A 16,071-nucleotide genomic window follows, 5' to 3' on the forward strand; every position below is an offset into this window, starting at 1 on the left:
CAGACGTGAGGCTCATCAGCCTGTACTTCCCCAGCTCTTCCTTCCTCCCTTTCTTAAAAATGGGAGTGATGTTTTGTTTTACTCAGTCATGGAGATCCTTGCCTGAGAGCCACAATTTTTCAAGCACGATGGAGAATAACTTGGCAATCATATCAGCCAGTTCCTTCGGGATCCTGGGCTGCATGACATCTGGACCCACTGATGTGTACACACCCAGGCTCATGCGATGGTCTCAGACTTGCTCCATTCTCACAGTGGGACAGATTTTGCATCCCCCAAAACTCGTTCAGAGGACACAATAACACAATAGGCTCAGGAAGACTGACAGCCAGCTAAGACCAAGGCGAAGAAGTCACTGAGTACTTGAGCCTTCTCTATATCCATTGTAGCCACTTCTTCCTTCTCATTTATCAAAGGGGGTACACTCGGCCAGTCTCTTTTGATCAATATACCTATAAAATTCCTTTTTTTCATATCTCTCACCGAGCATAGCTCCATCTGTGCCCAGATTCATCCCTGTATTCTAAACAGGCCATCCATTCCTGCTTCTGCTGCCTGTACTGTTCCTTCTTTTCCCTTCAGTAAGTCCTTACTCAGGCACACCAGTTTCCTTCCTCCTCCACACAATTTCCTGTGGTGGGGGTTGAAGAGCTCTTGTGCTCTCAGAAAGGCATCCTTAAAGAGTTGTCAGCTCCTCTCCTTTGCCCCCAAGCTTCCCAGGAGATCACATCCAATAATTCCTTAATCAGCCTGAAGTTCCCAAAGTTCAGGGTCTTCACTTTGCTTTTGACCAGGCTCATATTCCTAGAGCTCACTAACTTGACCAAGGCATGATTGCTACAGCATTAACTGTCTCCAATCTTAACTTCTTTAACAATCTCCTCCACTATCTCCTCCTGGCAAGCACCAGATTGAGGAACACTTCTCGTCTGGCTGGTCTATCCAATACCTGGATCAGGAAGTTATCTTCAATAGACTGCAGGAGTCTCCTGGATTGCTTGCAGTGTGAGGTTGACACAAACATATTTTTTTGTGTAGGAAAAGTTCTACAGTTTAATCATGAAGATAAGCTACAGAGGTTCACAGTGTACTAAGCACTTGATACACTTCACAAACACCATAATGTCAAGGCAAGTTTCCAGTATCTGAAACCTGTGTTACTAACCCAAGTATTAAAATAAATGCTTTTTCCAAGCACAGTTGATTTTAATACCATGCCAAAGGATATGTAAATTGCCACACGTTGGGTATTTTCAATCAACAGTTCTGATGCATGACAACCAGTGGCAAAAGGTAGAGCAGAGTCAAGAATACATAAATGGTGAAGAAAAAAGCCTAACAATTTCTCATTTCTAATGAGGTCACGAAGTCCTGAATCCAGATTCTTCTCTTGAATTTGAGCGTTCCTACTCTCCCAAAATAGGATGGGAAGACAGAAAGTGGGAATCCTTGATATAATCAGGAGAATCTTCATCTGTGCTCCAAATGCAGCTAATAGAAGAGGCAATGCTTACTCTATTGGGACCATCCATACAAAGAACTGCTCAAAACACAGGAGAGAAAAAAGAAAAAGAAAAAAAAAAAAAAAAAGACACTCCACTCCAGAATTTCCTCTCTAGCACAATATTCCTGTTACTCTTGGTACAATGAGAAATACGACTGAACTTACATAAAACTGTATTGTCTAACCAGTTTACAATAAACGTTCAACTGTTTTCAAAGTAGATACATAATACAAGCTAATTCCAACTTCCTAAGAGCTAAGAACTTTATGAAAAATACATGAATACCACTCTAATCCTCCCCCCACCAATATTCGTTCATCAATGAAACCACAAAGCCTGTCAGTATGCAACTATACAAAAGTAGTAAGACACTCAAAATGTAAGATATACACAGCCTTGCATTGCAACCATCCCAATTTCAATCTTTTTACACTGGTAGTTTTTACAGGATTTAGGCCTTGTGAATTACCAGCATTAGGTGTGTACTCTGCTTATTCTCCTGCGTAAGGACAGGAAGCATCATCTTCATCAATACAGAAGTTAGTGCAAAAAAACCAAACTGGTTAAGGAATATAAACAAAGCACTATTCATTATCAATATGTAGTCTTAAAAAGAACTTAAGCTTAGCACTTTTATGGTGGCCTCATGCTTGGTGATATTAAGACTTCTTTTGGTATCTCAATGAATTTTGATCTTCTGCGATCTCACAATTAAAAGTAAGGCATTAAAACTACTTGAAAACAATGACAGTGTGTCCTCGCAGACTTATTCCTACAGAAATGTAGACATGTGACGTACCAGGACTCCATACCAGCACTGACATTCAACACCTAATAATCACCCAGTTTCCAACATGTCTGATGCTTGCTCACTATCAGTTCATAGCCATCATTAGCTCAACAAATTTAAAAGAACGTAGCCAAGGATAGAGTGATTTACTCTTATTGAAGAGAAGGAATGCAATACGTGGATATGCTGGGAGAACTGGAACTGATTTTTCGGCTTTAAAAAGGAGAAACAGCAGTAATTCGATCACTATGAGGGTTAGCTAAGAAATAAAAAGAAACAACCACAAAACCAAAAGAACTTCTTGAATCAGCAAGAACACTGGACAGGACATGAAAAATACTACCATACCACAGATTTCTGTTGGTTCAACAAAGAACACTATGACCGAATCCTGGGAGAAAGCATTTGGAGAGCCATGGACCCAAACATTGCTTATGCATCACACTACTGAAATGATTAGCTAGCAGGTTATGAAATACTACTGAACAGCTCTGAAAGCCAAACTGTAAAAAATGCCCTTCCTCTGCAAATGAAAGGGGAGCCTGAATACTTGAGAAAAAAGGCACTGCAGTAAGCCTTGTGTTCTGGCAAGAATAAAAGATCATCAGGAAAACATCACAGCAGACACTTCTAAGTGCCGCCACAACACAATATGATGACAGCCATCTTCTGTAACAGGGAAAAGAATGGACAGACGAACACGCCCCAGCTTTACTCATTTTAAAATTTTCTTCTCAGTCTCAGATAACTGTCAGTCATGCAGTTAAAAGCTCAGTCAAACAGCATTTGGAAAGGTCTTTTCTCAGCACGTCCCCACAGAATACTGTCTAGCAATGTAAGCAAAATACAAGGAAAAGTAGTAAAATATGAAGCTGCCATTTGAGATGCTTCAAGAAAATGGAGCGAACTCCCGTAGGAAATCTGAACTGGCGTTACCATGTATAAACAAAGTTCATGCTCCAAGCAAGCTGGTTTTCTTCAAAGTACAAGCGAGTTATGCAGTCTTGGAAAACACAGCAGTACATTCATTAACTACACCCAAATTCAAAGTTTGCACTCTTACCATGTGTGACTTCTGTACAACTCAAAACACAATTTCACATTTAATATGCATTTGCCTTCAGAGTAACTACTGATGTTGCAAGTTACAAACTAAACAGAGTTGAGACTCCAACCTCAAAGTCTTGTTCTTGGGATTTTTTCATGGGAACAGCTGCTACAGATCTACAGATGGGTTAGACAAGCACTTGAATACTTGTGAAATCAAATACTATTACAAGAATCCCAGGTTTAAGATTAAATTAACATAAACATGTAATATGGAAAGAAGTTACCTTTCTATGCTTCATACCACGATAGTGTGACTGAAGACTTATAGAACTCATACATGGAACTTTACAAACCTAAAAAGATAAATTGAAAGTACATCTTCAGTTATGCTGTGGATATTTTGTAGTTGGCAAGGTGTAAGACTTGGAAATATAATTTTACATTAAGATGCTGGAAGTCTTTTATGACTTAAACAGAGCAGTTTAAATCACATCAGGAGTGTGCCACCAAAATGACCAGAAATAGTGTGCAAACCTGTTCAAATAATACTTCAATATATATTTAAGTATACTGGCTGGCATGAATCTTTGCGAAGCCTACACTTCCCCTCCTACCCTCAATTACTGGATTCTTAGTTCTCCAAAATTCTCCAGCCAATAAGAAATGATCACACATTGATTAGAAAGGATTGGAGACCAAAAAATATATCCCGGAATAACTGGAACTCCATTCATCATTTTATCAAAGGGATCAGAAAAACAGCAAAGGAAGCCATCTGCGCTAGGATCCACAGAACATCGTAACAATTATAGGATATCGCTTGACAATTATTTCCTTCAATCATTAACAATAGAAAGCAATGATACAAAAAAAAACAAACCAATATACGATAGCATTACCTATCACCTTGACATGCTGTCATATACCTTCAATATGCCAGAAAAAGTTACTGGAACAATATGTGATACATAGAAACTTAACATGCTCTGATCCAGAGCAGCATCCTTTAAGACATAAGAGACTTTAAGAGGTTCTGTAAGAATAACAAACAGAAATCTAAAAGTCAGCCTTTAAGGGCCACTATAGTATACCTGTAACTGCTCAAGAACAAACCAAATTCACAAAACCAGACAAGCAGTTCTTCCAGGAACCGGCCAAATTATCTTCTAACATTAACAGCCTCTCCCACCTGCCTGCCACACTGCAGCTCGGTCAGTTCTGTCTAACTTCCGTGGTTTTTAATACCTTAAGCCTGTATTCTGGCATGTATTCAAAAAAGTCATTAAGAAAGGCACTCACTTCACAGTAGTATATTTTTTTTTCAGATTCTGGTTTAGCATCTTCTGGCTTAGCATCTTCAGCAATGGCGCTCATCCTGCAGAACTGTTTCAAGACACACAATTAAAGACAGAAATCCATAATAAAAAATAATATTCCTGCTCACACACAACCCTTTAGCGGACAATTGCGGGGAAGGAGCAAAGCATCCATCGGGTGAATAAAGATTAATTCCTTTCTAGAGCCAACCACGTATTTCACTGCCAGGACATCGCCGCAGCCTCAAGCCTTCCGTTAGGGCACCTTCCTGCTTAGCTTCACACCACACGCTTCACACAGAAGACAGAAAAAAAAGAAAACACACCGACCCCGGGCTGCCCATTTCTCCCCATTCCTCCCCCTCTCACCCCCGCCCTCCCGCCGCACACACCCCGCAGCCCGCGCCCGTCCCCTCATGGCACTGAAGAAGCGGCGGTACCTCCGAGCCGCTCCCACCCCCGGCGCTGGGCTCGCACGCCGCCGGCACGTCCCCAGGCGGCTCGGTAACGACAGCAACCGCCGCCAGCCTTCTCGCGGCGCGCCCAGCGGCACCGTCACTTCCGCTTCCTGCCGGCGGAGAGAGCGCCCCAACCCCGCGCGGCCGGCGCGCGCCCTTTCCGTTAGACGGACGCGGTCCACGAGGCGCGAGGCCGCGCCAATCGGCTCAGCCAATCGGAGCGCGGCTCCCTCAGGCGCGGGAGAGGCGGGAGGAACGGACGGCAGGGCTTGGCTTTAAATGCAAATATTTATTATTTCTTTTAAAATGTCTGAACTTTACATTTCGGACTGGTAATAAATGTAAAATATAATTTAAGAAATACACATGAAAGTTCCCTCTAAAAGCAGACTGAGAAAACAGTACAATAATAATAAAAAAAAAAAAAAAACAAAACAAGAAAACAAACAAACAAAAAAAAACCCCACAAAACAGAAAAGTGCACCTGTTACAACAAAATTCCAACATACAAAATCCACGCATTTAATTAGCCTGCTGCCGATACACCTGGGGGGTCTATTACGACTGTATAGGAAGCAGCATAGTTGCTGCTGGTTGGATTACACGTTAGCAGAGGATCCCAGCTCCAGGCTTTGCTGACGCCCGTCCCCGCAGTTCCACGAGTGCATCAGCCTTACGCCTGCTCCGTGCACCCACTGGTGCGTGCTCACAGTGCTCAGCACGGGGCCTGGTCCTTCAGAGCTGTGCCCATAACATTGGGCTCACGTAATACCCATCTGATGGGGAGAAGCAGTCAGGCCAAGTGTTGCTTGGTCTCTGTGCTCTTTTTATTTAATCTTGTCCTCTACTGTTTGGACTTAGGAGGAACAAGAATGGCACTTTTAATTTTTAATTTTTATTTTTTTATGGCTAACAGCAGATTTTGATACCGTATTTTATTATTTCTACGTTTCTGTAACAGTTACAGGCCTTAAGATGGGGTCACATTGAAGCCCTCAATAATTCTTTGCAGCTCTGATTCCAAAACCTAAAATGGACTGATAAGAAACACTGCTCTGTACACTCTAAACAATACTTCCATACTCATCTTTTAGAAAATTACATATTAAAAGTGCAACTGCACAGTGAAAGGATGAAGGCGTGTAGGAAAGAAACGAAGGATCCAAAAAGAAGAAAGTGGGCTCCTTCATTTCTGTAAAGAGAGGGCAGGTCCGAACGCAAAAGCGTTTGGCAGTGTATACTTGAAGAATTAAACTCCTGGTGGCAGCTCAAGTGCTTCTCGGCAATACAGCTGCCTAAGTAGGGTAAGCTTCCTCAGCAAAAGAACTTTTTTCTGTTTTACGAGCTGTAATTACTCCAAGACTTCTGTTAGTACCTCTGTCTTCTTCAAAGGGGACAGGGAAGGTAATGGGGCATTGCACTTCTGCATAACGTTGTTCTTTTGGCAAAGCTTTGAAAGTGTGCCTGGAGTAGATAATAAAGTTATGGAGGCACAAAACAGAAAGAGTGGAGGCTGCAAAGTACCATCCTATCACAAATCACAAAGGTAGAAAACCTTGAGGGAGAAAAAGGAGAAGTTTTTCAATAGGTACAGACACCTTTAAGGAAGAAAGGGTTCTTTGGTTTCGTTAGGAACCTGTGAAGAGGTAAAGGAGTGTGAAGAAAAGCCCTTTCAGAAGAGGGAACGCTGCTAGTCATGTAGAGGAAGAATCTTCCAGAGTATCCAACCCTGCCCACATCAGGGAGGTTGGAACTAGATGATCATTAAGATCCCTTCCAACCCAAGCCTTTCTATGATTCTATGACTATGATGAAAGTAGAGCAAAAAAAACACACACAGTGTTGCTGCTTGCCTCCCATTGCCTCAGATTTTAAGTAAACGCAGGAAGAAAATGATGCACAAATTAAAAAAAAAAAAGATGAAGAAGAAAGAAAAAAAGTTCAGAAGTGACAGTAATGGGATAAGGAAGGGAGAGACCAAGGTGTGACCTAAGAAGAAGCAGAACAGTGGTGACACACCTGTGACACTCTCCTGTGCAAAATGGAGAGTTCTAAACCAGAACCTCATCTGATTTTTTAACATAGTCTTTTAATTAATTGGCTGAAATTACTGAGATTAGCTATGAAACTGATGCTCTTTATATTGCCTTCTGCCACGTGTTTGTGTTTTCCTCATACTTAGGCACTGGAAAACCATAATTCTACCAATACAAGTATGAAAAGGAAGTTTTGAATGTTGTACAGCTGTCACTGCAACTGTGTCGCAACAAGGAAACTCTGGGATTCCAATTCAGGCTGCACAACCAGAGCACCAAGTGACAGTTCAGTGGCAATGACCAGCTGCAAGGGTGTTAATGCAGACACTAAATTTGTCATAGTTGCAAAAAGTAACTCCGTGCAAGGAAGAGGAGCACTGCATGCCTCCTAGAATGATGCTTTCAGTCTGATGGAGAAACACACCCTAGCACTGAATGACCTCAATCCTTGTTTTCAAGGAGCACAGAATTGCTGGCAATGAATTAATGCTGTAGTCACAAAACACCTTGACAGCAATGTGTCATTGAAGGTGATAATTCTTCATCCTCAGATTTGTCTTAGTAATAATGTTTTACTCTTTCTCCCCAAACACTGTCATTGATGATCTTGTTCAGTGCTGTTAATTGAAGTATGCACTTCAAACTACATTTGAATTTCTATCTAAATTCAAACTAAATTTAAAGAAATTGGAATCTATCTCAATTTACATCCCAACACAACTTCTAATGTGATAAAACTTGTAATTCAGTTAAATTTTATCAATGCATACTCCACAGTTCCAGAAACACTGCTCGTCGTATTTGACTTGCTTCAGATTTCAGAGTATCTGAGAGCAGTTTGTTACAAGCAAAGACAAATCTAAAAACTAAGAATATCAATTTTGAGAAAATGTCACTCAGGCCAGCATATAGAACACAGTTCTCTACAGGTAAAAAAGCAACGTGATAGGTGAGAGAAAGAAGAGAAGAAAAGGACATGGTATGTTTGCAGGGGGAGGGAAGTAGTTATGATAGTATCATGGGGCAATGTGTGAATATGTGCCACTTGGATTCAAAGGTGTACTTGTCAGGATGATGGCATCTATGAACATGAGCTACTGGTAGCCTTCACCTATGAGTCATGTTCGGCTAAATGAGAGCCATGTGGCTAAACCCTGAGCATGGCCACCTGCAGAACCTCTAATGCACATATTACAGAAGTCTGCTTCAGTTACAACACGAGATTTCACAGAGGATTTTACAAGACTTAAGAGAGGAAGAAAATCCAGGGGAAGAAACTTATTTTCTAGTGAGTGAGCAGAAGGAAAAGACAAAAAATAAAGTAGGAAAGCTCTATACATCTATCACTGAGCTGGGATCTTAGTTACATGACACACCAATGAAAGAAAATGAGTAAGGATTTATTTTGTGACTACCTGAGGCAATATATGTATTTATAGATAGAAGAAATTATATCTTTTTCTTGTTTCAATTAAAATATCTTTTTCTTTTTTTTTCCTTTTTTTTTTTTTTGTTAGATAAATTAATGGCTTTTATGAAATAAATACCCTGGGTGGGTTGTTCTACTTAAGTTCCAATATGGCTTCAACAGAAAGAGTTAAGCAGGGCTTCCAAGCAGCAGAAGCTGATTCTATCCCATAGACAATTCCTTGCCTCAGGCTGGATGCTTTCCACGTAAGTATTTTAAGCATTGGGAATTTCCAGGAGAATTGCACATGCCATATCAATGTTAATACTATCTCAAGGATCATAAGAAGAAGTCATTCTGAACTGGCTGACACACAAATGTCAGACCTTCCTAAGCCATCCAGAGGACACCGAGACTCAATTCTAAGGATTTCAATATATCAGTGTCATCTAATTAAGGGCAATGAAAACATTAACACATTATAATCAAGTACTAGGAAGTCAGTCTGTCCTACAAAGAATTTAGGTATAGCTGTTTGCTCTTCTATTTCACTAGTTAGATCTCCAGACTGTGGACCAACTGAAACCAGGTCATTCCTTGCACACACACTGCTCTCTCTTTAGATTCCCAAAACAAAGTTTTGTTTTGGTATCCTAAGAGTCTGGATTAAATATAAATTATTGATAGTGTTACCTGCCCCAGTTTCAGCCACTGGTCTTAACTGCATCCTGGCAAACCTTAGAATAGCCAAAAAAGTCCACTCTGTGGTACACACTTACCCTTAGCTCAAATCAGGCTGGTTTTTAAGTAAAAACTGGAGGTTTAAGTGGTATGCTTTAATTGGACCAGTATTTGTAAGGTTCTGTGCAGCTGTCTGCTAATAGGTAAATTAGGCCAAATTCACAGTGAAGGCAATAGCTTTAGCACTGATAATAATCTCTGCTGTCTGTGGTCTAAGTAACACCTCAGAGGCAGATGCACTCTCAGACAACTACAAAAAAAAACACACACAAAAAAATCACACAAATCCAAGAAAACAAACCACCAAACCTCTGAATACCAGAATTAAGAAGTTTGTTCTGCCTCTGATTGAAGAATTTACAGCTGAGGAAGTTTGAATGATATTGTCAGCCAGATCTTAGAAAGCATCGCATCCACACTGGAAAAAGAAATGCATTTCTTTCAGCCTGAATACTCTGTGTTTGCAGCACACAAGCATTTCACTGGGCATTTCTTCTATGAGAGGAATTTTTTTCTTCGTACAATAAATACACTGGGAGGCTCCTAAAACAGATCTCAGGGCTGTGCTTGGAGGATATAAATACCAGCTTACTAAGGATAAAAGCCAAACATCACTGACTGGAAGCATCTTAAACTCTCCTTTTCTAAGCGGTAGTTTTTAAAGGAGTACCAAGAGTACCAAAACAGCGACCACTACAAAGAGAAAGTAACAATTTAAAGCAACTGCCCTGTCTTTTTCTTCTGCCATGGAATCATTAATGCCTGGGTACAAAAAGGTTTTATAACAATAAATTATTGGTAATTTAACAGGGTACAATGCGATGTCAGATTTTAATCCAGAGGGGATGAAGGACAGATTCCTGCTCTTGAAAAACAGATAAGAAGAGACTGGTTTTCAGCATTTATTTTCCCAACTAGTGCAATATGCAAAGTTCTTAAACAAAACTGACCTTTTTTTTCCTTACTATCAACAGTGGCCAGCAGTTGTCCAAAAGTATATAAGGTGCCCATCTCTTAATAAGCGCATTTCATAGGAGACTGCTGCATATGTGATAACTTTTCCCAGAACAGACTCCACTGATAACACTTTTTTTTGATGTGAGCCCTGCAGTAACAATGTGGCCACAAGCTAAGTGGCTAAAATCAAACCTGATACATGACCTACGTGTAAATTACCCTCTATTTTTAATGGATTTAGACTTTATGGAAGAATAAGGAAGGAAATCTGATCGTACTTGAACAGGGAGGAGTTAGGAGGTGACATCTCATTTGAAGTGACACCTTAATTCATCCTCTCAGAAGAAGGCCATTCTTGTATCAGATTAGATTTTCCTACATGCAGGAGTTTAACCAACTCTTACAATATCTGTTGACTATAATATGACTGAATTTGTTGGGAGCCTGAGAAAAGTTTTCTCTGCTGAAATAGACCAGAAGAGCTTTAGATTAAGATAAGTCAACAAAATAGACTTCATTCTGTATCAGAAGAACTTTAGAGAACTTCTGTTGGGATGGTACAATTCTGCCTCTGTAGTTATGCCATGAAATATTTGTAAGCACAGCCAAGGCACTTGGAGGCACAGTGCTCTACAACATTGCCCCTGTTGTGACCATTTACATCTGTGCAAAATGGCATCAGCATTTCTAGATGTGGACAGTAGTGTTTTATGGTCACATTGCACTAATCCAAATGATAAGAGAAGATGTAAGGTAGTGCTGAACCAGGCAGGCCTGGGTAGTCTCATCTGGGGGAGTATCATGGTGAGTCCAAGAGTGGAGTTAAACAGACAGCTTTCTGGCAGTCATGCCAACATGTCCTCCACTTGCTCCACATTGCCCTATCTCTACAATACCCCATTTCTGCTCTTGTTTTTGTAGATAGTGAATCAGTGGGGCAGACTTTGTGCAGCTCTGCTGATTTCTCATAGTCTCACTTGAATACCAAGATCAATTTGCCTGATTGGGCTTAGCTTTATGTGAGATGAACAGTGATGTACTAGACTGCGGAGTAAATTCCATCATTACAGTTTCATCTCTGAATTGGGTCTGACGTTGCATTGTACCCACTGGTGAAAGTGTGAAGACAAAGATATCAAGACTGTCTCAAGTAAGGGACAGTATGTAGTTAGCAGGGGACTGATACATCTCAGATGCCAAAAAAATGAGAAGTTCTCTTGCTTGAGTTAGATCAGCTGGACTATGGCAGAATTAACTTGAGCTGCAGAAAGACATTATTGCCCTTCTTATCCACTCTTGCCTTTCTGTGGGGAACACGTCTTTACGCAGGACAATCATCAAAAGTTTTATTTCTGTGTAAAGTGCAGCATTTCAGATCAAACCATTGTTCATAAGCTGAACTGACATGCAGAGAATGCATGTCAGAAGTGTTTACTTCTGCCAACTCTAATGTGCAGGCAGTAACTTCTACCAGACTTGGAGAAGAGCAGCCTCCCATGTGCCACTCCCTGTGCAAAACTATTCCCTACCTGAAAACTGCACTTATGCCACTTACAGCATTAGGGAGAAATTTATGCCACTTCACTGGCATGTGTACAGTCATGCTCACAGTGGCTAGAAGAAATGAAGACATCAGAATTATTCATAACATTTTGAAAAAGAAAACATTCACTATAGGATTTCTTTAAAAAAAAAGCACATATACATCTAGTTGTGGTTTTTTTTAATGATATGGGTTTTCTATAGTTGAAGGTGATATAAAGTTGAAATAGTGCAATTTTAAAACAAAATTAGTGCAGGAGTCAAACTACAACAAACAAAACTGAAGTTGTAGATTGTTTTTTAAAGTGGAAATATGTGACTATCTGGCTTCAAAAGAAAGCATGTGGATCTGTTTTCAAAAGCACAGAAGTGCACCAAAGTGCTTTTGAAAGTCATAAATCCAGTCGTCTCTCAGTAAGATTAAAATTTTGTTTAGAAAATGAAATGAGGATGCTTTTTTAAAAAATGTTTCTAATCTTAGCGCGGGATTTGAGTTTTGCTGTCAGATAATAATGACTAACAGGCTGCTATCAGTCAAAGGGATACCATCACTTTTAAAAGTGCATTTCTTATGTTAATGTTACAAGAGCAGGGAAGATAACTGGTGAAATATTTTCTTCTCATGTACATTTAAAAACCTTTTGTAATTCACTTAAAGAAGTGGATAACATCCTATTGTTCAGTCTTTCAAACAGCAACATGAAAGGCAAATGGCTTTAAAATGGAAAATGTGTATTAAAGCATTATTATTGTCTAGAAAACATGGAAAAAAAGCTATGTGAAGTGCAATAACTTGTAATGCATTTTGTGAATGTTATTTGTTTGAAATTAATGCTGTCCATTTAAATCAAGAATACTCTGTGTGTTTGGGGAGCCCTTTCCTGTTGTCATTAACTCAGTGTTGAGCAAAAGGAATAGCTGATACTTATTAGAGTGGCTAAAAATAAAACTGAATAACTCCAAAGGGAAACTCCTGGCCACAATGAACACCATAAACATTTTGTCTTTTCACAGAGGCATCACATCAGCTTGAAAAAAAAGAGCAAAGGCAAAAATCAGAAATAGCTACACCTTGTTACAGAACTGCAGACATGAGAGGAAAAATGATGAAGACACATTAGCAGGTACACCTGTGCAATAATTACTGATTATTTTTTCTGTATCTGAGGTTTTGTCTTTCTTACTTTCCAAAGATCACTAAGAGAATGGCTGTGTTTAAAGGCATGTGTGGGAGTGAGTGTGCATCTGTGTCTGTTTTGTTCCACACACAGAGGTACACACACACACACACACACACACACACTTAACATCTTTCCACTGTTTTTTAATTTGAGTAACTCATTTAACCCAACTGGAAGTGAAGCTACAATTTCTTCTTGCTTTCAACATTATAAATATTCCCAATGCTATAAAATCTATTGTAAGAATGTACATTCAGTGACTTTATGAGGCACAGGACCTGCTATTGTATTTTCAGGGAAGCTCATGTGTGCTCTGTTCTGTCCAATGTTGGACAATGGTGGGGAATCCAGGGGCTCACGCTTGATCGCTTGAACCAAGCAAGGGTTTTTAAATTCACATGGCATTTTAAACACCTCATTACTCTGCTCCTTCTCCCCTGGAGCAGGGCTGTAGAATTGGCCATAGCCCTCGGCGTGCGGCAGGTCAGGCAGGCTTTCCAAGCAGGCGGAGGAGTTCTGGGGGCAAAACGGGGCCACCTCTCTGTTACGCAAACCCTTGCAAGATCTGCTCAGATTGAGGTTGCTGGGATGATTTGCTACAATGCACTGCCAGTTATGTGGTGTGTAGAGGCAGTGCCTTGGCTTCTGACAAAGTGAGGCTTGCTGACAGAGGTCCGGTTCTGCTTTAAGGTGCACCCTATTGGGATAGCTGAACAACTGCTTCCTCATGGTGCCGTTCTCATCCAGCCAGGCTCGGTTTTGTGGCATCGGGTAGTTATCAGCAATGTTTTCAGAATCAGAATCGTATTCTGTTTTGATAGGCATATCCAAGGGAAACGATGCATCATAGAGAGACTCCGAGGATATTAACGATCTCTGCAGTTTCAGGTGGTCTGTAGTATAGTTCTCCACAGCACGCTGTTGCAAGCCTGAGTAAGACTGACAATTTTCTGCACTACCCCAGTGGGAAGGACAAGTTGATGCTAAATTTAAGAAACTTTGGTCCCTGTTGTAGAACGATCCAGCTCTTCGGTTTGAACACGCAGTCATTCGCTGATTTATAGAACAAGAGCTTGAATTTCTGAAAGTCCAGCTACTGTTTGTGGTGCAGTTGTTTTGAACGCCTAAAATTGGTGCATTAGAACTCAGAGATTCCTCCTGCACGAAACACTCACCATTTGTATGAGGCTCAAACTTCACTTTTACATTATCTTGCTCATTTTTTACTGCTGTCCAGTTGAGATGCTTCAGTTGGCCCAGAGTTTCAATGGCACTGTTGTAGGAAAGTCCTTCCAGGTTTCCCTTCAAACTGGCAAAACTGTTCGGTATCTTCAGTTGTTCATCTTCATCCCTTTCAGTAACAGTAGGAAAAAAGAAAACATTCAGTAAAAGGTTTCTAAATTGACCTTTTCTATGATACAAATGGAGTAATTGGATATATATTACAAGCACCATTTTTTTCCTTAGTTTAGTACCTCACTCTCTTTTCCGTATAAACTTTGTATTTGTCCAAGATAGAAAAAAAGAGTTTCCATGCATGTGAGCACCACTTTGTGCAAGACTACCTTTCTGTGGCACTCTTACATTTAAGTTTCAACATACATTTAGTTGAGGCACAGAGTTCATAAGACTTTAAATATTGTAGTATTCTGTGTACTGTATGGCAACTACCTTACACTGTCATTCTTCTGCTGAAACGTATCTAATGGATGGGGTGCAAACAGCATGTTAAATGAGATGCATTTTGTTAGCAAAGAGTTATTAAGATGCCTAGGAACTTTCTCATCAAAGCAATTTGAGTATGAAACATGGGGGTCTTATATTTTGAGAATGCATAATTAGAGAGAGGAAACAAAATACCCAAATTAAGTGTCCAGAATAGTCACAGATGTTCATATTGGACACAGAGTTATTTTACATGGCCAGCTTAATTTGTTTTGTCTTTAATTTTCCAAGATGATCAGTGAATTAATTTTCCATGCCCTAACACTGAAGAACTCAACATTTTTTAAGAGTCCAGACAAAGAAAATTGCCTGAGCATTTTTGTACTCAGTGCAGCAGGTATTTTTTAAATCCAAACTCCAATTTTGCTGGAATTCACAAATGTGCTGCTTTGCAATCATGCACAGTCTGTGCTATAAACCCGCACCCTCCTTGTCAGCATGAGAAGTGGACACTGCAGTAAGGAGCCAGGCATGAAAAACTGGAGAGGTTTTCAGAACACTTTTTTCTTGACTCGCTGTCAGAAACATTCTCCTTGGGTATGGACTTAATGCGCAAGTATAGGAATTTCCAGTAGGGGGAGTTCGTGCTATTATAAAGAGAGAACTTCCCACCGTTACGAACATACAGCCAAGAACAGAGAGCATTTTCTTTCTACTTCTTTTTAAGTGTTCTGGGATGCAAGTTCGTTGCAGAATTGCCTCTTGGGAAACGATGTAATTGGGAAAATAGAGTGGAAAATATGCAAATAGTAGTAAAAGTTTAGATCACCAAATCAAGGATTTCAAGTGAAACAGTGAAATTTCTCGAAAGAAGGTATGTTTCCAGGAAGATAGCATGCATTTCAATAAAACAAAACAAGCCCACAGAACAAAACAAAAAAGTAGTGAGGGTAAAAAGAACAAGTGGAATCTACTGCACACTAGCAGGAGAACAGAACTGAGTATCATCTGTGAGGCCAACTCTAGCGATGCTTCAGCTTGTAGGAACTACTAACCAAAAAGGTAGATTTAAATGACTCAGAGTGTAAAAATGTAACTAAGAAACCATCAAAGAGCATGTTCAATTGCACAGAAAACAACGTAAAGTGGAGAGTTGAGTACAAGGAACAGCCACTCTTAATCTGTTTTGTTGAAGTTCATTACTTTGCATGGCAAGATGATGTTTGTGCCATCCCAGTAAAAGTAAAGAGGTAAGAGGTCCTCTCCTATTCAAAAGATCCCAAAGATATGCTGCCTGCAAGGGGTATCTACTCTAGAAATTCAAAGATTATTTTTCATTTATTTTTCCAGCTGCAAGGCATCCGAAAAGAGAAGAGCAGAGATACTGGTCACATGTTTTCCTCAGGACGAGGTGGTGGCTAC

The 16,071-nt window shown here is 40.1% G+C and overlaps 2 protein-coding genes across 2 annotated transcripts in view; both read right to left on the reverse strand.

The window, feature by feature from the left end:
* The window catches only part of LOC128091262 (uncharacterized), a 33,298-nt gene extending 28,065 nt beyond the window's left edge, over nt 1-5,233 (reverse strand). Inside the window, exons 1-3 of the mRNA XM_052704324.1 lie at nt 5,102-5,233; nt 4,645-4,728; nt 3,630-3,698 (exon numbers count right to left, since the gene is read on the reverse strand). Of these exons, the coding sequence (XP_052560284.1) occupies nt 3,630-3,698; nt 4,645-4,719 (144 nt within the window). The 5' untranslated portion in view covers nt 4,720-4,728; nt 5,102-5,233. The remainder of the gene's footprint in view (nt 1-3,629; nt 3,699-4,644; nt 4,729-5,101) is intronic.
* A 198-nt stretch (nt 5,234-5,431) lies between these two features.
* Nucleotides 5,432-16,071, reverse strand: part of AHRR (aryl hydrocarbon receptor repressor) — an 89,833-nt gene continuing 79,193 nt past the window's right edge. Inside the window, exon 11 of the mRNA XM_052704358.1 lies at nt 5,432-14,335. Coding sequence (XP_052560318.1) covers nt 13,219-14,335 — 1,117 coding nt within the window. The 3' untranslated portion in view covers nt 5,432-13,218. The remainder of the gene's footprint in view (nt 14,336-16,071) is intronic.

Source organism: Tympanuchus pallidicinctus, unplaced genomic scaffold (assembly GCF_026119805.1).
Source record: "Tympanuchus pallidicinctus isolate F22 unplaced genomic scaffold, pur_lepc_1.0 scaffold5, whole genome shotgun sequence".
Lineage (NCBI taxonomy): Eukaryota > Metazoa > Chordata > Aves > Galliformes > Phasianidae > Tympanuchus > Tympanuchus pallidicinctus.